The 24,511-nt window shown below is 44.4% G+C and overlaps 3 protein-coding genes across 4 annotated transcripts; 1 reads left to right on the forward strand and 2 right to left on the reverse strand.

Annotated features, from left to right (window-relative positions):
* Nucleotides 1-1,341: 1,341 nt before the first annotated feature.
* LOC123427713 (serine/threonine-protein kinase RUNKEL-like) lies at nt 1,342-10,012 on the forward strand. The gene is made up of 10 exons (XM_045111823.1): nt 1,342-1,568; nt 1,729-1,818; nt 2,408-2,460; nt 2,626-2,701; nt 3,958-4,019; nt 4,105-4,183; nt 4,280-4,339; nt 4,429-6,006; nt 6,658-7,527; nt 8,134-10,012. The coding sequence occupies exons 1-10, from the start codon at nt 1,521-1,523 to the stop codon at nt 9,250-9,252; spliced, it is 4,035 nt and encodes a 1,344-aa protein (XP_044967758.1). The 5' UTR covers nt 1,342-1,520; the 3' UTR covers nt 9,253-10,012.
* A 1,675-nt stretch (nt 10,013-11,687) lies between these two features.
* On the reverse strand, nt 11,688-13,486 carry LOC123427714 (leucine-rich repeat extensin-like protein 3). 2 transcript variants are annotated; one of them, XM_045111824.1, is made up of 2 exons: nt 12,912-13,486; nt 11,688-12,824 (listed from the first exon to the last, which is right to left on the reverse strand). In XM_045111824.1, exons 1-2 carry the CDS (start codon nt 13,087-13,089, stop codon nt 11,872-11,874), a joined length of 1,131 nt encoding a protein of 376 aa, XP_044967759.1. In that variant the 5' UTR covers nt 13,090-13,486; the 3' UTR covers nt 11,688-11,871. The 2 variants fall into 2 exon arrangements, with proteins under 2 accessions (XP_044967759.1, XP_044967760.1); XM_045111825.1 differs by having other exon boundaries at nt 11,688-12,802; nt 12,912-13,464.
* A 2,654-nt stretch (nt 13,487-16,140) lies between these two features.
* Nucleotides 16,141-19,129, reverse strand: LOC123427715 (pectin acetylesterase 7-like). The gene is made up of 12 exons (XM_045111826.1): nt 18,787-19,129; nt 18,613-18,695; nt 18,375-18,501; nt 18,222-18,301; nt 18,054-18,140; nt 17,672-17,796; nt 17,532-17,592; nt 17,233-17,286; nt 17,060-17,137; nt 16,845-16,950; nt 16,607-16,752; nt 16,141-16,459 (listed from the first exon to the last, which is right to left on the reverse strand). Exons 1-12 carry the CDS (start codon nt 18,911-18,913, stop codon nt 16,352-16,354), a joined length of 1,182 nt encoding a protein of 393 aa, XP_044967761.1. The 5' UTR covers nt 18,914-19,129; the 3' UTR covers nt 16,141-16,351.
* Between the last annotated feature and the right edge of the window lie 5,382 nt (nt 19,130-24,511).

Below are 24,511 nucleotides of genomic sequence, written 5' to 3' on the forward strand. Positions count from 1 at the left end.
AGATAAGTTAAAAAACTCACTGAAGAGCAAACTATCTCGAAACACGGCATGTGGAAAGAAATTACTGAATCTTATTTTTGTGTTACCCTCCAAGCAGAAAATAATAGATTTTTGGAAACTTATGTTCTCTTGTGAAGAGTATATCAACGTGTACATGACAAATGGTGAACAAAATTTAGCAGTGCAAACGGCTTCTCTTAGCCTTGAAATTTCCCGTATCAACAAGATACTCAATTCTACGGATGATCTAAAGACTGAACTTTCCAAAACAAAACGTCTAAAACGTTTAACAAACATCAACTCAGCACATAAGAGGGGATCCTGGGGATGAGCAGACGACCTTTGGAAGCAAAATCAGGGAGGGTGGAGTCCACCAGTGCCTTGCCCCGACGGGAGCTTGGGGAAGCACCGCCCATGCGTCCTCTGTGTGGTCTCAGATTTCACCGCGCGACAATCAGCTCACCCGCCTCATATCCGTGTACAGCGAGATCCTCAGAGTCAAGAAGAGGTAATAACGAGTGTGCATGAATGGGAGACGGTTCCGGTCACGTTGGAGGCATGGTCGGGGCTCAGGAGGCACCGGCGGGTGCGGACGGGGGCTCAGGTGGCACGGACAAGGGCGGGCCGAGCGGGCGCCTAGTCGAGCGGCCGCACCGGCGGGGGCGGGGGCGAGTGGTGGCACCGGCGGGGTCGTGGGCGAACGGCGGCACCGGCGGGGGCGTGGGCGCGCGGCAACACCGGCGGGGGCGTGGGCAAGCGGCGCCACCGGCGGTGACGGGGGCGAGCGGCGGCATCGGTGGGTGCGGGGCGAGCGGTGGCACCGGCGGCTGCGCGAGAGTGGGAGCGGTTCGGCGACGGGGAAAGGAGCCGCGAGGGCGATGGCGGCGGCGAGGAGGGCCGGTGGGAAGGGAGAGGGCGCGGTGGCGGCGCGGGGGTGGTGCGGCTGCGCGAGAGGAGCGGTTCGCACGAGTGCGGGGAAGGGATCGGGGAGTGCGGGATCCCGTCGGGTGGGGGGACGAGCGAAAGAGGGGAGACGTGGGAGGTGGATGGTACGATGTTTTTTTTCTTCCTTGCGAGGTGGGATCGATCGCTCGAAGGTCGAACCATCGCGTTGGTTGAACCATCACGACGACGCATCCTGTTTTAATAATAGAGATTTACGGACTGCTTAACATCGATTGACAGGGGAGTGATTAAGGCGCACAGCCATCGGTGAAATTCAGGGGAGAAGCTAATTAGAAGAACCCACAGTTTTCAGTCCGTAAAACTCTGTAAAATGTGTCCGTTCGAGCATTATTGCTACTGCGGGTGCATCGGATACATTCCCATACGAAATGATACTTACAAAATTCGAAAAATCAACAGGAGCTTCTCCTCCGAAACCGAAACCCCGCTCACTCCTCTCCGCTCCGCTCCCCATTCCGTTCACTTCTCCGGCCGCCTCAGATCTAAACCTAGCCGGCGACCAGAGGGGGAGCCCTCCTCTTCCTCCTCCCCCCTCCACCTGTTGCTGCTCCGCCATGAACAACTTCCACGTCTACGAGGCCATTGGCCGCGGCAAGCACTCGGTAACCCTCCGGCCCCCACCCCCTCCACTCCGGCCGGCTTCGCCCCCTACCCCAGCCTCGGATCCGCCCGTATCGGGCCGGTGCCGCCTCGAATGCGAGGGATCTCTGATTGTTTCTCTGTTTCTTTTGGGTGGGGTGGGGTGGGGTTGTGGTGCGGAAGACGGTGTACAAGGGGCGGAAGAAGAAAACCATCGAGTACTTCGCCGTCAAGAGCGTCGACAAGTCGCAGCGCTCCAAGGTCCTCAATGAGGTGAGCCAGCCCCTCTCTCTCCCGCCTCGATTTTGGTTTCTGGTCAGTGTTTTGCTTCAGAAATGATGCAGTATGAAGGGGAAACTTAACTGCCCCAGGCTAGAATGCTACATGTAACCTGTGACTAAGATAATGATAAGCTTCATGTGCTGAATGCCGTGCTGTTTTTTCTCCCGGTTCTTATTTTTAAAGTGCTGGGAAAACATCAACATCCTAATAATTTTGCACAGAGTTCATTTCCCATACACAATTATACAAGAGATGTGCCCATGAGGATAAGCTACAACCGCTCACTAATGAATGTTGTTGACTTACTATTGGCAAGTGCTCTTCTTTCGTCGGGTTTGTAGTTAGTCTTTGTTAGTGGCTCTTCTAAGTACCTGTTTTTCTTTTGGATGTGCTTTTGTCTCTCTGAGCAACTGCCCAAGGGTAATTATCAATAAAATGTTACCAGATAGAGAATCACGCTCAAACTTGGTAAGCATTCTTAGATGTTCTATCATAGGTTTGATCAATGCTTATGCTCATAAGTTGTTTATTTATGGTTTGTTCCTTTGTGCCAATGGTGCTTTTGAACTTACCTTTGCAGGTCCGGATGCTTCATTCTTTAGATCATGCAAATGTCCTGAAATTTTACTCTTGGTAAGTTTTTAAGGATTCATATTGACGTATTGCTTTGGCCTGTATTAATTTTGCAGTATACCAATGACAAGTACTTTGTTAGTCTTGTTGAGGTTATCCTTATTATTCACTTAACATTTGACCATTCTAGTGCATACCATAACCATGCCTTGCTTTTCTCCCTAGGTACGAAACTTCAGCACATTTTTGGCTAGTATTGGAATATTGTGTTGGTGGAGACCTCAAGGGCTTGCTCGAGCAGGTATCTTGCTTATCCCTTTAAGCATTGTATGCATTTCTCTAATTTGAAGAAGGGAACACAAAGCATCCTTTTGTGTACGTTTGCAACTGATATATTCTGCAGATATCACAGATACGTGAGAAAAATTTGCACCTAAAGTTCAGGATCTTGGAATATTTGAACTAGAAGTACAAGAGACAAAACTTACCGTTTTTATCAGCTTTTAGGAAAATTCGACATGAAACATTATAGGACAGCTTGCTAATTGTTCTTCCAATAGGAATAGATGTTTCAAACAATCTTGTTATTGTTGCTATCTATAATTGTGCACATTGAAAGAAACTTCAATCTGACAACATGAAGTTGTGAATGCTACTAAAACTATTTTAGCTTTAGAAAACTATTTTTTATTTCATTGAAGTATGGTCAGCCCGAACCACCTGCTTTTACGATCTTAGTTCTATTTTTCTTTTATAGCATTTACGGTTTTTATACTTTGTGTTAATGCATTGAAGTACGAATGCTAGTCTTGCTTGTGCTCCACTTGGAAAAGGATTAGATAGTTAACTTTTCAAGATCGAAACTGGAGTGCTGCTCTCCATTTTCTCCAATTGGAAACACTGAAAGCACCCTGCATAGTCTTTGGCTCTAAGAAATGCTTGATTTATTTGCTATCTTGATAATGCTGATCTATTGTTTTTAGTAGTGTATTATATTGTTGCGGCGCAGTGCTTTTGCTAGCCGTTTACTAGTACTTGCTTGTCATCCTAGACAACACGTGTTGATAAGGGCGAGCCACGTGATTCTCTGTGGTGGTTGTTTGTGTTCCAGAGACCTGTTGTGCGAGTAGATTTGATCTTTTACTGTATGTAACATCAGTGAAGACAAATGCTACCCCATTTTTCTTCTGCTTGCTTGTCATCCTAGACAACACATGTTGATAAGGGTAACCCACATAATTCTCTGTGGTGCATGTTTGTGTTCCAGAGACCTGTTGTGTGAGTAGATTTGCAGATCTTTTACTATATGTAACATCAGTGAAGACAAATGCTACCCCATTTTTCTGCTTGTTTGTCATCCTAGAGAACACGTGTTTATAAGGGTGACCCACGTAATTCTCTGTGGTGCCTGTTTGTGTTCCAGAGACCTGTTGTGTGAGTAGCCATGTAGACCTTTTACTATATGTAACATCAGTGAAGACAAATGCTACCCATTTTTATGCTTGCTTTGTCTTTATGTATTCTGTCTCATGTCTCATCCTATGTATTTTCATGCAGGATAAGAAGCTGCCTGAAAGTGCCATGCACGACCTGGCTTATGATCTTGTCAAAGCCCTCCTGTAAAGTTTCTTTGGTATCTTCGTTTCATTACATCTATTGTGTTATGGGTGGATTTTGATTGACTGAAAACATGTTGGGTGTTAGGTTCTTGCATTCACAAGGAATTATATATTGTGATCTGAAGCCATCTAACATTCTACTTGATGAGTTTGGATGCATGAAGGTAATCAGTAGACCACTGTGTAATATGTAAATACAGTGACAGCAAAAGAATAGACAATTGCTGGGAACTAACAGTAGTTTCCCCTTATTATTGTAGCTGTGTGATTTTGGATTAGCAAGACGTTTAAAGGACATCGAGAAGACTGATCCTGGAGATGTGAGCTCCCATTTTATTTTCTTGCATTTCGTTTCGTTTGGTTTATCTTATTTTAATGATGTTCCCCGGTTCCAATACCGTGCATTTAGGTGCCACAACCTATGAGGGGGACACCATGTTACATGGCTCCTGAGTTGTTCCAAGAGGGAGGGGTCCACTCATATGCTTCTGATTTCTGGGCCCTTGGTTGTGTGCTATACGAATGCTATGCAGGAAGACCTCCTTTCGTGGGCCGTGAATTTACCCAGTTAGTCAAATCCATACTTTCAGAGCCTGCACCAGCTTTACCTGATAACACGTCAAGGTCTTTCCAGAATCTGATGGACTGCTTACTCATGAAGGACCCAGCTGAAAGACTACAGTGGTCTGAACTATGTGCACACAACTTTTGGAGGAACAGTATGCCGATGATTCCTTTACCTCCTCAGCCTGCCTTTGATAACATGGTTGGACTTCCCACTACGACATATTTAGCTGTGCGAAATGGGGATAAACCCTCCAGACAGCTGACGCCACCCAAGACTCGTGAACGCCTACGCAAGAAAGATGAAAATTCCACCAAGGTGTTCACAACCCCTGTTAAGAATGTGCAAACTGGTAAGAAAAATAATCCCAAAACTTGTAAGGCTGATGGTTTGAAGGGTGTAAATGTCCTTAGGATGTCTCGCATAGCTAAGAAAAATTTGCAAAGGGAAAGGGCCAAGGAGAACTACAGGCGCCCTCCCACAGAAACAGACGAAAATGAGGCTGAAGTTAAGATCGAAAATAATGACATGGAGCTTGATTTTGGTGAGAATCCAGAAGGCGATGCACCTGATGATAATGATGGATCAGATAACGCTGGATCCACATCAGATGAAAAATATAGTACTCAAGGAACTGATGAAAATGAAGAGAACTGCATAAATCAGGTGGACATGCTCACGGACGAGTGTTCTGTTAAGCCTGACACCGTTTTGAAAGCTGAGCAGAACTGTTCAGAGAATCTTGATGTGGTGGCCACTCCACCTAGTTTCTGTATGAGGAAAGCACGTCCAAAGATAACTTCTGGTGCTGCAACGGGTTCTGAGCCGTCTAACATCTTTGAAGCATTCTGGCATCCAACAGACCTTGCAGTTAAACCAGTCATGCCCAGTAAAAAAGGAGATAAAGCTACAGAGACCATCTCTATGCTTCCTTTTGAAGCTCTTCCTGCTGCTGATTACATCAAGTTACCACGAGAACAGGTGAATGCATTCAATAGCCAGATAATTCAGAGTTTGAGCGGATCTTTTCAGGTTTCAGAGAAACAGAATATCATCAGATACCTGGAGTTGTTAAGCATGAATTCTGATGCTGCAAATATAATCACTAATGGCCCAATTATGTCGTTGCTTATAAAAATGCTCCGACTATCAAAAACTTCAGTTTTGCGTGTCCAGGTTGCTTCACTTATGGGACTGTTGATACGCTACTCCACTATCCTTGATGCAGAGCTAGCTAGTTCAGGAATTATTATTGCCTTGTCAGATGGCCTAAGGGACCGGCACGATAAACTGAGGAGATTCTGTATGGCAACACTTGGAGAATTACTGTTCTACATATCAACTCAATCTGATCAGGATAGCAAAGAAAGCAATGCCGAAGAATCTCCTATGAAAGACAACAAATCTGGTGCTTTGTGGCAGGTTAGAAACTCCAAATGAAAAATATGCTAGTTTTACATTTTTTTGCATGCCAGTGGTTGATTTACATGGACTTACCTTGTATTACCCTATACTGGCATCACGTTCTGAAAAATAAGCCGTGGTGGTAAGATACTGGGACTTAGATTCCAACATCTCTAATGGTTGGTACTGATTCTTCCATGGGAGCATATTCTCTTTGCCTATCGTAATGTACTGAAGTAGAAATTCATTAGGAGTTGAAAGTATATTAACTAAAGGAACTAAATGCATGCATAGGGAGCATATTCTCTTTGCCTATCGTAATGTACTGAAGTAGAAATTCATTAGGAGTTGAAAGTATATTAACTAAAGGAACTAAATGCATGCATATACATAAATATGGTTAGATGGTAGATACCGACTTCACGTTCCAGTACATGCTCTTTTCTTTATTCATGTCTCTAGGCGCAAATTTGTTTTTAATGTGTGTGTTGAGCTTTTGCAGTTATTGTAAGTACATAAAAGGGTATGTATTGGAACATGAAGATATTTATATGAATATTTTAGCTGTATGTGGTCATGATATACATATTTAGTGGTTCATTTCCTTTGATTTGCAGCTACAAGTTCAAGCTACTGTCTTCCCATGATTTAACTTGGCAAACTGTGCAGGTCCCTAGTGCTGTAATCGCACTGGTGTCATCTATCTTGCGTAAAGGGGAAGATGATCTGGCCCAGCTTTATGCCTTACGAACAATTGATAATATATGTAGCCAAGGGACAGATTGGACATCACGGTTTGCTTCCCAAGATGCAATTGGTCATCTTTGCTACATCTATAAAGCAACTGGGAAGCAGGAGAATACAAAGCTTATTGCAATTTCTTGTTTGAACCGCCTAGCTCGATTCAGTTCGTCATGTACTCATTTAATACTGGAGAAGCTATCGTTCAAGGATATTGCATGCACACTCTTTAAGGGCAATCCACGTGAGCAACAGATCAGTCTGAATCTTCTGAATTCAGCACTAGTGAACAGTCATACCATACCAAATATGAATCGCTATATTCAGTCGTTAAACGAGGAGAAACAGTTGGTCCCTGGACTTATTTCTCTGATAGAACAGGGATCTGACATTCTGCGTGGAAAAACCCTTCTATTTGTTGCCCTTCTTTGCAAGAACAATCGAAGGTGGCTTCCACAATTCTTTTGCAATGCAAAGCTGCTATCAGTAGTCGATAGATTGGGAAAGGAGAAGGATGGTTTCATTCATCAATGCACAGAAGCATTTGTTCAGTTAGTTGCTTCGTTGGTCCCAGGCATTCTTGACACTGTATCCAGTGATATACAGCAGGTCATGGGTGGCAAACGTCATGGACCTATTACTGCTTTAACTGGACGTGCTCATCCAAAGAGCACAATTCATTTGTTCCCTGTTATCCTTCATCTTCTTGGTAGTGTATCCTTCAATCACAGAGTTGCGACGAGTCAAGTATTGCTCCAGTTGGCTAATCTTATAAAGATATTGGAGACACAATTTCAGGTATGGCCTATAACTACCTGGACCAACGTTGTTAGAACTGCTAGGTTCTCAAACCAGGATTATTCACTGTTTTCTCTTACACACATGTGCGCAAGGAACTAGTATGAAACTCTGTAGGTTATATCAGTGGAACACGCTTACTTCTACAAAACAGGGGTGCATGTCCTTTTATAGGACTAGCCAAACCGACCATGTGCCAATACTTATAGCTAAGCTAGGATAGCTCAGTTCAAACTTTTACTAGAGTCTAAGGACATACTGCTATTTGTCTATAGCTCAGAGTCATATCAGACTTTGCTTTTTTACTGCTGACAACTATATCCTATATTTGAAGGGTCTAGCTGCTGCTCATTGCTGACATATGCATAGCTAGCTAATTTTGCATGCCATGATACAACTTCCACATAACTGACCGTGACAAGATTAATATACTAACAAACCTGATGAGAAAATATGGAGACCATTCATTAATATTTGCACTGCAATGTCGAAAATAAACTCATCCTAGTGTTGATGCTGCCTTGCCTTCAGTCTTTGCATTACGCCATGTGTTCAATAAACTCTTGTCTTTTATGGTCATTTGTGTACACTTCATTGTACTTCCAGGCTCAGGATGATTTCCAAATGACATTGCTGCGAGTTCTAGAGGCAGCTATGGAGGAGCCTTCTGTTATACTTACGGAACACAAAATATTCACAAGTCGATTTCTTCCGAGCTTATTCATCTTATACAAGGGCAATAAAGACTGTGATGCCAGATTCCTATGTTTGAAGCTACTGTCTGATGTGATGATTGTGATCTTCAGTGATTCTTCATCAACTGCAGACGAACAAACATTAGCTGACCTGAAGACAATCTCTCACAAATATTTTCTCCCGCTGTACCCTTCATTTGCAGAGGATGAAGATCCAATACCTATGTATGCACAGAAACTTCTAGTAATGTTGATGGAACATGATTGTGTTGAGGTATCTGACATCCTGAATGAAGCGACAGTATCCCAGTGCTTTGAGTTTTTGCTTGGAGATCTTTCAAATGCAAACGTAAGCAATGTGAAGCTTTGTTTTGCTCTAGCATCTGCTCCTGACATGGACTCCAATATTCTTTCCCAGCTTCAAGTTGTCAGAAGAATAGGGAATCTAGTTGAGTTTGTGACTGCCAAAGATATGGATGATTTCCTCGAACCAATCTTGGAACTCTGCAGAGCTTTCATTATCCGTGGCATTGGCAGCAACAGAAGTATCGCCCTTACCAAAGAACCAGCACTCCTTGTTGACAGTGCCTTCAGCATGAGCATTGCTGTTGATCAACAATCTTGCATCACGGATATATGCGACCTCGGTGGCAGTATGGGTGTGTTTCTTGAGGTGGTTGGAAATTCAGATCCACAGATTAGCGATTTGGCGTCAGATTGCATGGTGTTGCTGCTCAAGGCAGCACCTCGAGAGGCCACGATGGGCTTGATGACAAATCTTCCTAAACTGAGCTCTCTTTTGGACTTGTTGAAGCATCGTGTCTCTCTTCAGCTGACTCGCCTGTTATACAGCATAGCATTCTCTTGCAGGCAGTATCTAGCCCAAGGAATGCTACTCTCAATATCTGTGCCAGCTCTGATGCGAGTAGAAGCGTTTGTCTCGGCTTTCAAGGGCTCACATGACAGCTGTCTTGCTGATGCTGCTTCATGTCTGGGTGCCGAACTGCAGCGCCTACCTCGCTGTGGTTGAGCAGAAATGTGGTCAAGGAGCCAGCCAGTTGGCTGCTACTGCACACAAGTGATCTCAATAGGAGGATCTAGGCTTGGTATTTCTGGTGCCAAGTGTATGAGCAGGGCCATTCTCATCATGAGAGGTACGGTGCTAACCTCCATTGCTACTGTCTGGCATGGGAGTGCTCTGGGTTTCCAAAGTGATATTCTGAGCTCGAGCTCCATTGTGCTGGTCCTTCCACTCCGAAATTCTCAACTGGCAGCGTACAAGCCCAGGTATACCGTTTGTCTGAGTTAGCCCGGCTCAGACGGTCGCACAAGATGTACGATTCTGTTCCAATGGCAGCACTTCCTGTGCCCAATGGATTTTTTAACTGACAGAAGATTGCAGTCTGAAACACATGCCTTAGCCCTCACCGGTAAAGCACCATGACCAGTGGACCTTGCACCCACACCCGTGATTGTAGAGGAGGCACGGAGAAGTGAGATGGAGCCAATCCAGTGATTTCTCTTGGAGATGTACAGCTTCAGTTGGGTGGATGACTGAGTCACTGAACCAGACTGTACCTTCAGTTCTCCCCAGCATCTCACTGTCCATGTATAGATGGTGCATGCATTCCAAGCAACTTCAGCTGGCGGATGACTGAACCAGACTGTACCTTCAGTACTCCCCAGTACCTTCAGTTTGGAGAGTAGTACACCAAGCAATCTGTCTCATGTATTCCATGCTTCAAGAATATCTGAAATTGAGCTCTTTACAAAGTTGCAGCTCATCCAAACAACTTCCAACCTGACCACCAATCAACCGGTACAAATACATTACACTTCTCTCTAAAATCATCCGTACATGAAAATGAAGTACTCCCTCCTTCACAAACATAAGATGTTTTAGATATTTTAATATGGACTACATACAGATAGAAATGAGTGAACAAGCACACTAAAATGTGTCTATATACACCCGATTCAGAAAAAGGTTTAACATTTTATATTTGTGAATGGAGGGAGTACTTATTAAGCACAACAACAATGATAAGCAAACAACCATAACATGTATTCTGAACAAACCACTACATCGTTTCATCAAATTAGTGGACACATAACTTCAACAAATTTTCCTAGTCTTACACGCCACCTATGCACATATCCAGGAGTCTCAGTTCTGGAGCTTTGGTGCAGACGTGCAGTTGTTTCGCCGGTAACCCTCGACCCCATAGTTCTTGCACCAGACAGGCCTTTTGAGACTGCTTAAGATCATTCCATTGTCATTCTCTTGTGATCCTGCTTTCGACAAATAGTGCAAAGATCTTGTCCGTTTACTCAACCATTCGTATGCTGCCTTCTCCCTACTTGTCGTAGGTCCAGTAATCCAGCTAATATATTACCCGACTCATTAGTAGATTGATTATACCATTGACATCACCATTCTGTCCTTCTTTTCCTCCAATTACAATCACCCCTTTTGCCTGAATTGGGTTGACAACAAAACATTTGCAGCAATTCTATCATGTAATTCCAGCCCACTTGATGGATTTTTGTGGGCATTAATGTGAAGGATGAGATGGAGAATGTCCCTTGCATCTCTAGTCCATCTCTCCACTAGGACAAGTTCTAGATAACTTCTCCCTTCTATATTAATTGTGTTATTAAAGTAAACCTCCATGTTCACATATGTATTGCATACTATTGATCGTTGATGGACAGTTTCCTCTTAATTGTTTCTAGAATGATGGTGATGCAGCAATTTGGTCTAAAGTTTCTCTATTTTTCTTATATATTTAGCGTTTGAGACTTCAAGCTACAAGAAATCGCTGGAACTACATCTGCTTAGTCAGTTGTATTCATGCATATTACGATTTGCACGATGCATACATATACGATAACTATTGCAATATGCATATTAGTTTCTTCCTCATTCTAGTCTAGTGAAAACGGAAGAGAAATTCGAATGGATCTGGAAAAAAATCAAGTACCTGAAATAGTAATTGTGTATTACTATTAAGCTGCAATAAAACTGCATTTATATAGCTACAAGAACCGAATTCGTTTGTTAGATGCTACCAAAAATAGTATTTTTGTTTGTTTGTTTGTTTGTTATATTGCCTTTGCAGCTGATGTAATCACTACCGAGGGAATGACAATGTGTGATGGGCTTAATTTTGCTAACTTAGGATTTTCTCGTTTGGAAGCATAATCTGACTCCCTAAATGTGATAGACTACTTGTCAGCCAATATGGTGGGATGCGGCTTCAGCCATATTTGCGGAGTGTGTAGACATTCTTCGATCGGGAAGATCAATCTTAATTGTTTTTGTTCTGCTAATCAAGCGGCGCATGTGCTAGCTAATTTTTGTGATTGTAACAAGACTTCACTTGGACAGACGAGCCCTAAGGTTACCAAGCTCGTGGACGATCGAGTGCTTGTTTAAATTCAATAAAGCTAGCCATGATGGCCTTTCCACAAAAATATATTTTTCATTTCAAAGAAAAGGAATGAAAGTCTTTTTGTTTACAAATCTGACATATAATTATAGGCACAGATCTAGTACACCCATTATATATCCACATAAAACAACAAGTACATCCATTATCCGTCCCCTAACACGAGCAGAACAAATTACTATTATGTACTCTACTTATTATTGTTGTACTTTATTTATGGTTGGGTTTTGGAAGAGGACCAGGTGGTCGGATCTTTCCGGTAATGCCTTGAAGGTGGAGGAGACGGGACCGAAGGGCTTGCAGTCGGAGGGAAGAATGGTAATGGCGGGAAAGGCCAAGGGAAGGAAGGCGGCGGAGGTGGTGGCGGAGGAGGAGGAGGAGGCGGTGGCGAATACAGCGACGGCAGAGGCGGAAAATGAGGAAAAGGAGGCAGCTGTGGAAACGGCGGCAAAGGGAATGGGAATGCAGGCGGTGGTGGCGGCGGCGGCGGAGATGGTGCCGAGAAAATCGGTGGCAGATGAGGGAACCGGAACGACGGTGGAGGTGGCGACGCCGGCGGGGTCCATGGCCACGGCGGCAAAGGGAAAGGAAAAGCCGGCGGTGGCGGCGACGGTGGCGTGAAGAACGGTATCGGCGGGAATGGCGGCAGAGGAAACGGGAACGCCGGCGGCGGCGGCGTGAGGAACGGTATGGGCGGGAACCACGGGCGGGGCGTGCAGAACGGGATGGGCGGCCACGGCCAGTGCGGGCAGTAGAAGAGCGACGTGTTCAGCGCGGCCGCCGGCGACGCCCCAGCGCCGTCGCACCGGACGGCCTTCTTGCCCGGGCGGTAGTAGAGGGAGTTGAGGTTGTAGAGGCACGCGCCGGGGTCCTGGGCCGACGAGAAGGAGATGTGGCGGGCGGTGGTGGTCAGGGCCGGCACGTCGCAGAGCGGCGAGGGGTTGTGCAGCACGGCGGCCCGGCAGAAGGACGCGGCCTCGCCGCCGGTGGTGCACCCGAGGCCGGCGACCGCCGGGATGTCGAGCCGGTAGGCGCCGTGGCTGTCGGTGGTCCTCTCGGCCGTGATCTTGACCTCCTCCCTGGACGGCGAGCTCGCCCTGATCGCGCAGTCGATCCTGACCTTCACGCCTGACGAACGAGCAAAGGGAGGCTGCTTCAGAAATCAGAACAGGACACGAGAGGAAATGAAATGAGAAATGGAGGGAAGAAATGGGTAGTAGTACGACGGCAATGGAACCTGGCAGGAAGTAGCTGTGGTTGGAGAAGGAGCTGGAGGAGCAGGCGTCGCAGAACACGGTGCCGGTCACCGTGAGGTTGGCGTTGGCCCCCTGGGACCCCTGGCACCGGCCGGGAAGAAGCAGCAGAGCGGCGACCAGCAGAACCTCCAGCGCAAGAAACAGCATTGGTTTCTTCATGGCAGCCTAGAGCTGCGAGCTGAGAAGAAGCTAAGCTAGCCGATAAACCTTCACTCCGGCGTGCTTTATATCCGGGCAGCCATGCCTTGGCTAGTTGTGGGTGGGAGATGATCCATCCGATCCTTTTTTTTTTTTTTTTTTTTGTGAAAGCCCAATCCAAGTTTGTTTATGCGGGCAATTCGCTCAAGATGAGCAGCTAGCTAGCGGAAAGGGACGAGGATCACAAGGAACAAGCGCATGTGAAGGGCATTTGGACCCTTTTGTTGTGACCAAGCCGTGCCGCCATTCAACAAACGGTAGGCAGGCTTGATTCGATTTCACGGGCTCAACCCGTGACTCAAATGCTCACTTCCACCGCGTGTTCCGGTCTCTTTTCTGGAAGGATCACGGCTTGGAATGTACTATGTCGAGTGCCACAGGCCCACCACCCACCACCCACCGCGTGGCAACAGTTTTTTTCTTTCTTGAACTGGCGTAGCAGCAGTTCTCTTTTTGCCTGATAATATGTGTCTTATTGATGTCATAAGATCACATTTTAAGTCAGGTACTCTCTCCGTTTTTAAATATAAGTCTCTTTTAGATATTTGACTATGAACTACATACGGCGTAAAATGAATGAATCTGCATTTTAAAATATGTTTATATATATCCGTATGTAGTTTATAGTAAAATCTTTACAAAGACTAAAATTTATGAACTGATGGAGAACATACAATTCTGACAAAACTGAAAAGACCGTAGAACCCTAACTTTTACACAAACTGGCAGCAGTTGGAGCGTGGCGTCAGCTAGCAAATGTATGGATACACATGCCTAGTGTATTTCTGTATGCACATGATTTATTTATTTTGAGTGGTTGTATGCACATCTTTTTTTTAGAAGAGTATGTACATCATTTATTTCTGTACTTTCTGCAACTGGAGCCTTCAATTCCAATTATTTCTGTAACTTCTTAAATCTGTATTTCAAACCGGTTGCATTTCAACTATCTCAAATTTCAATCATTTCAATAAACTATTTCCTTATTTTAAAAAATGATTCATTCAACCTGTATAATAATTAAAAAAATGATTTATTGTTTCAAAAGGGTGGTTTCAATTATTATATTGTTTTAAAACAACTTGAGTTATGTTATTTCAGAACAGCGATTTCAATTGTTTCAAAACAGTGATTTCACTTACTTCATTTTAGAGAAAACAATTCGTATTCTTGTTTAAAAAAACAATTCGTAGTTCATTGTACCAACAAAGTGATTTCATTTTATTTCAAGATATTATGATTGCATTATTTCCAAAAAAAAATCTGTTCTGTTTTTCTTAAAAAAAGCAATACAATTTATTTCAAAATAGCAGTTACAACTATTTTAAATAAGTGGTACAATCAATTTCATTAGTGCAAAAAATGCGATTTCAATTATTTATTATTTTTAAGATATAGTCATTTATCAAAAAACCAACTCTTTTGAATAAAAAGGTTATTCATTTATTTCAGACAAGTGATATAAATAATTTATTTAAATCAAAAAAGAGATTTCAGTTATTATGATTTTTCCCCAATGAATTCATTTTCTTTACAACATATATTTCTAGTAACATTTTTGATACATTTAAATATTTCAAAAACATATATCTGAGTGATTTAAGCAACTAGTTCTAATAATGTTCTCTGAGTGAAGTGCACTCACAAATTTTATGTACATTATTTTGGTAACTTCACAACTATACATTCCAATCTAGAGATTTAAACTATTTCAAAACAATGATTTTAATTATATGTAAACAATTATTTAAATAATTATTTGAGTTTTTCAAAAGAGTGATTTATTATTTCTAAAAGGTGGTAAATTAATTCATTAATTTAAAAATATTGATTTCACTTATTTCTAAAACGTGATCTCAATTATTTCGAAAGAGGAGTTTCAGTTATTTCATTATTTAAAAGTAGGGTGATTTTAATTATTTGTAAAAAAAACATTTCACTTTTTCAAAACAGTGCGACTTCAATTAGTTTGTTTGAATTTATTTACTTTTATTATACTTGGATATGTACTTAACATTAAATCATTTTACTTCTGTAATATTTATTCTAAGTTGCCCCTCATATATATCTAAACAACATAAGTATTCTCTTGTTCTCGATCATATGTTAGACTCAACCGTTGTAGTAGGTGCAGGTTTTTTGTGAGGAAGATAAAGCGTTCCATGTGATCACTCCTGTCATACGTTATAGTGTCAAATCGTTTTGTGTCCTGTCAAAAAAATGTTTTCGGTGGCCAAGACCAATCGTGAACTAAATAGAGTCGTTAGCCAAATTTGGATGGGACGGTTGGTATCACCATTTTCACCGCATTTCATATTTAGATTGAATCAAAATTTCACAACTTTGGTTCAATTTATTCTTTGAAACTTAGCAAAATCACACTTATGAGTTTTGTAGATTATAAAGAAATGTACGTCATATCAATATTAGGTAGAAAATGGTGCCTATAATTTGTGGTAAAACAATATGATCATTTGAAATTTGTGAAAAAATGTGGAACATATTATTGTCAAGAACAAGTTATGTAACTATTGCAGAAATTCGTTTTATGTTATTTTTCGCATAGGTGTATCATATTATACTCCCTTCGTTCCTAAATATAAGTCCTTTTAGATATTTCACTAGAAGACTACATACGGAGCAAAATAAGTGAATCTACACACTAAAGTATGTCCATATACATCCGTATGTAGTATTTTAGTAAAACATCTAAAAAGACTTATATTTAGGAACGGAGGGAGTATATAATTTCTCAAAACTACAATATTTTTCCTTCGAGCAACAAAAAAACTACCATTTTCTATCACCGTCTTGGAAAACTAACACCTAATTATCCTGTGCCTTTTTAGGAAGAATTTAATTGTCCCCCCCCCCCCCCCCCCCCCCCAAACACTTGATGTGCTAATGATGTGTGGGCCGTGACTATCAGTTTTCAAAGTTGTTTTTTTTAAACAATAAATAGCAAGTGTGATTTCATGACAATTCTAAATAACAACCATTTCACGCAGCAAGTTCACACCAGAACTCCTCCATTTTATTCTCAGTAGGAGTAAGCATCAAGAAACACAGAACGGGTAAGTAACCATCTATGAAGAATCACCTATTCTACCTGTAGCTATGGATGTCGTCTAATCCATGTTATTCCTGCACAACGATGCATCATCTAACTGAAGTTCAGGCCCACTTTTATCTTTTCGACAATGAAGAGTTCAGACCCAATTGCTCAGTCATCTTCATTGTCAATGCAGGACTGGTTGCAGGGATACGGGCAGTCAATCCGCTGAGACACAGCCCGGTCGAAGAACCAGTCCCCCACCGCTTTGCCAATTTTCTGCAAACAAACAGATAGTGGAGATCATAGATAAGCTAAGCTGCGACCGGGGTTTCGCACATTCTCCCTGAATCTCTGTTAATTTGAAATGTTTGAAACTGAATTGTCAAGAAACTGTTTGGCCAATGTCATAACTGTTACACATACCGTCTTCTGAAGCGAAGGGGAACCGTCGGCATTCCACGAGTCTTGGGCTCCAGATTGGCAGTGAGCAAAGCACGAGTCTATGAACATGCCTACCGAAGGAGATTGCCCCGGTTTAGGGAGCGCTGACAGAAACTCGTCCCTGAAATCTGTGCCAAAAATAACAAACAACAGAGATAAGTAACATGATCAAACAATCCAGATGAACATTAGAGTTGGATCATCCAGGAGGATCACTAACGTTGTAAGGTCACTAGCTGGCTGGAGGAGCAGCCCTTTATGTCAAGCTTGCATTTGGCCCACTCCTTCTTCTTATCGGCGGCGCTAGGCACCAGGATGTTCCTGATCTGCAATGAAATGTGCCATGTTGTTTAAACGAATCTTTTTTTTTTACTCGGCAGCTTGTTATACTGCAGAAGAAAACACTACTGCCATTGTGCAGTGCTGAAAAATTACCTGCCATGAATCATACGCCGCGTTAAGTATGAACAGCGGCGTTTTCAATGTTGGGAGGACATGCTGTGGGAAGAAGCACTGCATATACATTTTTTTCCCTTTCATGTTAGGTCACCTGTTATAGGTAGCTAGGAGAAGAGCGTCTTCTTCAATCTTAAGTGAATAATACTGACCAGCTCAGGCGACGTCCTCGAGGTACATGAAGATGGCAAATTTTTAACCGATCCCTGCAGGAGATTAAAACGGTTATCGAGCTCGAAATGGCGAAAAATCACATGCAGTGTTCATGAATTATTATTCAGGTAAGATAGTCAGCCATGAAGTTCATGATAATGATGGAAGAAGAACCGGTGAGAATAAAAGGTGTGTCTAATTGTCATTGGAGAAAAGGTATAAAATGCAGATAGTGAACTGAATTACAAGGCTGGTGATTGCAAGATATGGCCAGTACTGTAAGGTCAGAAGAACATACATGTAGGTTTACAACGTTCTTGAAGGATGTCCTGACAAACTTGTTGCCGGTAATATCCGTCCTGCAATGATAGCGGTAACAATCACTTGACACGAAATGGTTACCCATAACCAATAGGACACCAGGAGCATGGTACTTACCCATCAATAAAATAACCAGCATCAGAAACGCACTTTACAGATGCAGACGGTGGAAGGAGGTCATTGAATTTGTCACAATGCAGTATTGCCGCTAGACCTCCGGCCGAACACCCAGAAAGAATGGCCTGAAAAGGTGTAACGCATTCAGCACCTCAATTTTCAGAATCATAAGGTTCATGGAGGAAGATCTGCAAATTGGAATTTATGTATGCACTACTGCAGGTATAGTTCATGATTCTAATTGCTGAAATGAGTTTACATTCATTAGTGGCAACTTTTTTTTACTTCATAAAATCAGCATCATTATAGAAAGGGAAAGTTAATGTTGGCATCATTAACTAACTGCTACTCTGCTGATAATAGCAGTGAAGAGTAAACATACATTCTTGGCCTTGCTCATCCCTCTGTTGAGCAGATCTTCGATGATGGCGTCCCAAACTCTGGCCCCCCTGTAGTGCAGGTTCGTCGACTGCATTGCAAACACGAGGTCAATCTGGATACATATCTTGCACATAAATGAAAATGCATACAATCCAACTCCAGAACATACGGAGTCCACTTCTTCAACATCGCCGGTGAACGATGAGCCGTCGCAGTATCTGACCTTGACTCTGTTCCAGTTGTAGAAATCTGCGATTGGTCTGTTTTAGATGGGGAAGTTGTGACTGCAAGGGGGCAAAGGCAAAGGGCAAGAATGGCATACCGGGGTTGTACTGCTGGCTGCCCCCAAGGATCCCTGAGAAGGAGAGTGGCTTCATGTACTTGGAGGAGCCCCTGAAGTTGCCCTTCCGGACTGCACACTCTTCAGGGGTCTTGCACCACCCTCCTCCCTTCCAACCAAAACAATAATGATGTTACTAAAAAGAGATCGTTTCATCTCCAGAAGAATGATTACATCGTTGCTAAGCGTTTAATTACATTACACTGGCCTAACTAATTACCTCCATGTGAACCACCCAGTTGTCGGCGCCGGAGCCGGAGCCCGGGGAGAAGTGGTACACCGGGGGGCTCCCATCCAGGCACACTGCGCCAAGAAAATGCCAGCCATGAGTGACCGAACAACAAGAACACAAGAATGGCGGCGAACGAACGCAATGGAGTGCGCAGATGGATACCCGCTCCTTTGGCCACCGCGCTTTTCACGAACACCATCGACACCACATCGTCCGACGCGGCCGACGCCGCGGCGAGGCACAGCAACAGCGTCACCGCCGCCGCGCGGGGCAGCCCAAATGCCATCATCACGCGACGCGATGCAGTGGCCGGACCTTTTCTCTTCTACCTATCAGACGACGCCTCGTTGGAGTGGGAGAGAAGCAGGGAGACGGAGATGGAGATGGAGATGGAAGGATCCTGGAGGAGAAAGACAGTGAGGCAGAAGAAGTGGAGCGGAAGAGCTGCGCAGCCTCAGGCTTGGGCAGTGGTCACCGTATCTGGTCCTCTCTCCTGGTGGAGCAAGCGACATAAATAGCAGCAGCAGCCCTGTGCAAGTGGCCATAAAGGACGGAGCCAGGGCGCCGACAATGCCGGTGGCATCAAGCAAGGTATATATGGATGGCCATGGCCGATGCCGGCTCTTCATGCAGCAATGCATATATCCAAACCATGGCTCGCTCGCGGTACATATATGTATAGAGGAGTATATATCGAACCAAATAACATTGGATTGCTGCTGGTCACAGATCAGATAAGGACTGGTGTTCTGCAGTATTAATTCTATTCTTTCTGTAATATCCATGTTACGCATCACGGGCACACATGAGACATGACGTGAAGTGGCCAGCTGCTGGCTTGTGTCGTGTGGCCAAGTAGCATCCAAACGCCTGCAGAGCTAGCACAACTGTTTGCGTTGGCTGGCGTACACCAGTGAAGTGAGCAGAGCAGTGGTAGCGAGCTAATATGATAAGCAGTACATTAATTTAGATCGCTGCGCTTTGGTGCAAAAGCTTTACCGGAAAATGCTTTCGTCCTGCTTTATATGTAAATCAAACCGTCACAAGCCGAACAAGTTCGAAACACAAGGTAGCATCTAGATTTCCACACACGAAACACACAAACTGAAGTTCCACAAGAGGTTCCGCTCAGGGCAAAAACTTTTTTGTTTTCTTAGGTGTAAAAACTTTAAAAGTGTAGCGTGATACAACAACTTCGCAGGATGGAGTGAATAGTACTCCCTTTGTCTCAAAATTCTTATTTTAAGTTTATTTAAAAATGAATGTATCTAAATACCAATACGTGATTAGATACATTCATATCTAGACAAATGTAAGACAAGAATTTTAAGACGGAGGAAGTAATATACAACTATCACTTTTTATGTTAGGGTTTCAAAAAATTATCAGAAATTTGTTTATTACCTACCAAAAGTATGGTCGGCTGTTTCTAGAAAATTCAAATCGTTCCCTGATAACACCTTAAACCGGCTTATGTCAGGTTTGCCCGCTCCTAAACAATCTGTTTATTTGACCGTTTTATTTGACCATTAACTTATATGTGCGACATACGTGTAATTTGTCTCTTCTTCCTCTTGTCTTTTCTTCTCTCCTCATGTCCCTTTCTTCTCCAGTCTCCTCCTTCTCCTCCTGAGAAAGGCCCGAGCTCTAGCATCTCCACCACCCGTCGCATGCCAAGCGAGGGCCAATCAAGGGAAGGAACGTCGTATGAAGGAGCATCCACCACCTAGGAGCACGGTTTGCCGCCAGCCGCTTGTCATGGCTAGGAGCATGGCCGGGTTGCCCTTCCCAGAAGCACCGTCAACCGCGCCCAGGAGCAAGGGCCGCCATCAATCACGTGAAATGCCCAGGGGCCAGGCTGCCGCGAGCCGCGCGCCATGGCCAGGAGCATCAGCGGAGGCAGATAAGGAGCACCGCTTAGACCGAGCACGTCGCCCATTGCCCGCCTAGAGGAGCACCGCCTTCGCGCTGGGGAACATGGCGGCGGAGCCGCCTCCTTCCGCCTGGCCCGTGACCTGATCGTCGACGTCGTTCCTAAGGGCGGGCACGACTTCTCCTCACAGACCCGATTGCTTTTAGATAACATACATGGATCCAATTGATTTTTAAAACAAACTTACATGGACCTGATTGTTTTTTTGCAAGGACCCAATTGCTTTTTTTTAGAAAACTTATAAGGGTTATTCTATAAAAGAGAGAACATATATTTATGAATTTGTAAAAGTACAAGCGGATTGAAAAAAATTACATGAGCTTTTTTATTAGAATATGAGGAAAAGGCATGTGGCCCCACATGTGAGATGATGGCTCGAGAGTTTGTGATTATTTTCGAGTGATTCTTATTTGGTTTCCATGGGGCTCATTCCACTTGTCGATTATTTCTAGCGCCAATACTTTTAAAAAGAAGAAAATTTGTTTTCCCATTGTTGGGCAGGAAATAACAATCATGGAAGGAAACCAATAGAGATTGCTACAATTCAAGTCAAATGGATCAACTTTCATGTGGAGAGCCAAGCTACCAGGCCCACCACAGCAAAATACGGCTCTTGAGCTGAGTGAACCCACCACAACGTCGAAACCATCGTCTACCGAGAAGGAACAACACTGACAAAACAAGAAAAGAACACATTCAATGCAATGCAGCAAACATGATGTATGATATGGCATGTTAGGGTACTGAATTCACCTAGTTCAATATTTGGTCATATTGATTGAAGTGAAATTGAAATAGACATCAAATTCCAACTCCAAACTATTTATCAAATTGGTCCTAATCATTAAATGTCCTACTTGGTTATGTTAACTTGCTTAAACATGCATGTATATGATATAAACAGATTCCTTGCATTTTGCCGATCATTTTTCGTATATATATTATTTTTATTAGATTATTTTCTATGAATTTTATTAGTTTTAGGTATTTTATGGAATTAAATAGATCCAGAATTCAACCAAGTCAACGGCACCGGGTCAAGTCAAATTTGACGTGTGGGTACGAGACGTAAGTGACTCGGCTTTAATTAAAAGGTTTAATTAAAAATTGGAGCTTTATTAGCACATGGGGTCCACACGTGAGTGGCACAGACGGTTAGCTAGCAGGTCATTAGCCTCTAATGGCGGTGCCACGTCACATGCACCGGCGGCGACCATATCCCGTAGCGGAGACACGCTAGAGTTGCTCGTAACGGCGCTAGAGAGCACCTCCGAATGCGGTGCTCACACCGGGGTGTTCCTAGCGCTCGCGCGCGTCGAGTAGTGGCGGTGGATGGCACTGGGTTGGTCTGAAGCTCTGGCAGTGATACATCAGCGGCGGGCGAAGTTCGGGCGTCAATCAATTCGATGCCGCAACGCACTAGGGGAGGATCCAAAGGCTCCTACGCATTCCTGGTCCCCTCCCTAGCACAACCACGCGCTCGGGTTCAAGCTTCCGTGGCCATAGCCACGACAGCGACATGGCCGGCGGCGAGGAGCTCTCGAGCTCATGGGGGCGGCGACTACAGCAGGTAAAGGAGCATGGGGACAGGGGGAAAGGCTCAGTGGCTCACGACGCGGCTGTTGGTGCTGCTGGAGAGCCCGGGGAGGCACGAAGCGAGGTGAATCGAAGCCCGCAATCTTCAGCACCCGAGGAGGAAGTCGATCTCGTCGGTGGCGATGCAGGGCTCTTGAGCTCGATTCCTTCGGCGAGGAGACGAGGGGGAGCACGGTGGAGCTAGGTGACACCTCAGGGGGCCTCGGCGAAGCTGGTGGCCGCGGTGGCTGCGAGCGGCGGCAATGATGGCGCTCGGCCATGGACGGGAGAGGGCGAGAGAGAGGGAAAGGGGGCGAATGGCAAGGTCTTCTCGATCTGGACGACAACTCGGGTCTCATCCCTGTCCTCAGTGTGGCTCAGGGCATAGGCAGGCAGCCTGGTGTGTGGCACGCACGGCAAGCGTCGTCCCGTGCTTCTCCTCTGCCTTCCGGCAAGAGGTAGAAGACAGGGATGCCCCTGGTGGGCTGGGCAGGGCTGGTGAGCGCCAGGTAAGTCCAGTCTCTCTCTATTCTATTTATTTTAGTTTCTTTCTATTTTCTGCAGCTCTGTTTTAAGTTATTTTTAGTACCAATTCACTTTCATAAATTCTGAAAATTACTATGCGGCCTCTTGAAATATATCCAAAGCCACTCATAGATTTCGAGAATAATTGGAATTGTAATTCCTTTGTAGCAGAATTAAATCCAACTCAAATATTTATTGTTTTAATTTAAAGCCCTAAAATAAATGCTTCTCTGATTACCAAAATATTGGTTTAGGTTTTTCCTCTTGCCGATATTTTGAGACAACAACATGAACATTTTGTTGGTGATATTTGAAGATTTTTGATCTTGGTCAGTTTGAAAAAAATGATTCTTTGAGGCTTGCTAAACCCTCAATTTAATTTCATTTGAATTTAAATGCATGCATGAATGATTATGATGCAACTAATTACAAGCAATATTCTAGGGCTATGACACTGCGTCCGCTTTGCGTCCCCGCCGTTGCATTTCACGCGCAATTTTGAACCGGAAATGGAACCACGCGGATGCGAAGCGGACACGATTTAGGTTTGTGTCGACTCGTTGGACCGTCATTTTTATCCGTCATGATCCAAATAGACCCACGTGAACGAAATGGGTCGGTGTGTTAGAGTTTATCTCACAATTTTTCCCTTGAGGAGCCACCAGCAAGTCGCCCAACTCCAGGTCCAGCTTGTTGTTGCGTAGTCTGCCTAGATGCATCACGTGCAACAGCACGCACATGGCGTCACTTGTCGTCGTCGCTGTCACCATCGCATGGCGCATACGACGCATCGGAGCGAGAAGCTCATCCACACGGTTCATGTCATTGCCTCATTTTTTTTTCTTCAAAATAACAGTTATCTTACATTCATTAAAAAGAAAAGAATTGCTCAGTTAATTAGAAAAAACCGAGTGAAAACCAGATTGCCTATTTGATTATGGAAAACCGGGTGAAAACCATTACAACCGTTGAGAGACACATAAAAAGCCCACGCACACCATTTCAAAGAGGGTCTCGACGAGACAGCACACAGGCGTCATCGTCATCACTCCTCCCCTAGAGGCGTCATCGCCATCCCTAAGCTCTGAGCAAACGACTTCGACTCCGTCGTAGGCGATCATCGACTCAACCAACACTAAAGAGGGCACGTGAAGCTGCATGAAGATCTATGCCAAAATCTCAACCATCTCTCGCCAAACGACGTAACTCCGACTCTAACGGAGAACTCAGTAGGACAAAACTAGGTACGACTGACACCACGGGAAATTGTCGAACGGGTTACGTGCACCCAGACATCGTATACCACAGGGCCACACCGCCTCAGCTTTTAATCCGTAGCAACAAATAAATCAAGGCAAAACCATGGACACGCGGAAGAAGAGCCGACTACCGCAACCAATATCGCGTCGTGGACATCGCTCCCACCATCTTCGTTGCCACAGAAGCCTGGACGCCACACCTACCGCCAACCGCCATCCAACGGTCCCGCTCGCCGACGCCAAGCTCCCAAGACGAAGCCCCCAAGAGGGAATACGACACCAAGGCGTCGCCATTGTCCGAACATAGATCAGGGTTTCCCTTGGAGAGGCCAAAATGACCGGATTCGCGCAGGAGGGGTGGGAGAACAGAGCAACGATGCCTCCATGAAGGTCAACGACGGCCACAGCTGCCGCCATCGCTGGTCACGACACAAGGCCAAGGCATGGTTTTTACCAAGCTCCACACCACCTCGGCAGCACATCATCCCGCATTGGCATCGTCAAGCCCATCAAACATCACCATCATCGAAGCTACCCATCGACGAAGAAGCCCAAGATCCGCCGCCGCCAACGACACCTTGCGGAGACCACCGAC

Source organism: Hordeum vulgare, chromosome 2H (genome assembly GCF_904849725.1).
Source record: "Hordeum vulgare subsp. vulgare chromosome 2H, MorexV3_pseudomolecules_assembly, whole genome shotgun sequence".
Classification (NCBI taxonomy): Eukaryota; Viridiplantae; Streptophyta; class Magnoliopsida; order Poales; family Poaceae; genus Hordeum; species Hordeum vulgare.

Coding starts and splice junctions, on each gene's coding strand:
- LOC123427713 (XM_045111823.1), top strand. CDS start 1,521: ATGAACAACTTCCACGTCTACGAGGCCATTGGCCGCGGCAAGCACTCG. Junction 1,569..1,728: donor TTGGCCGCGGCAAGCACTCG/GTAACCCTCCGG, acceptor GTGGTGCGGAAG/ACGGTGTACAAGGGGCGGAA. Junction 1,819..2,407: donor GCTCCAAGGTCCTCAATGAG/GTGAGCCAGCCC, acceptor TTACCTTTGCAG/GTCCGGATGCTTCATTCTTT.
- LOC123427714 (XM_045111824.1), bottom strand. CDS start 13,089: ATGAAGAAACCAATGCTGTTTCTTGCGCTGGAGGTTCTGCTGGTCGCC. Junction 12,825..12,911: donor CCACAGCTACTTCCTGCCAG/GTTCCATTGCCG, acceptor TTTCTGAAGCAG/CCTCCCTTTGCTCGTTCGTC.
- LOC123427715 (XM_045111826.1), bottom strand. CDS start 18,913: ATGATGGCATTTGGGCTGCCCCGCGCGGCGGCGGTGACGCTGTTGCTG. Junction 18,502..18,612: donor ACTGGGTGGTTCACATGGAG/GTAATTAGTTAG, acceptor TTTGGTTGGAAG/GGAGGAGGGTGGTGCAAGAC. Junction 17,138..17,232: donor CGAGGACGTCGCCTGAGCTG/GTCAGTATTATT, acceptor ATGTATATGCAG/TGCTTCTTCCCACAGCATGT.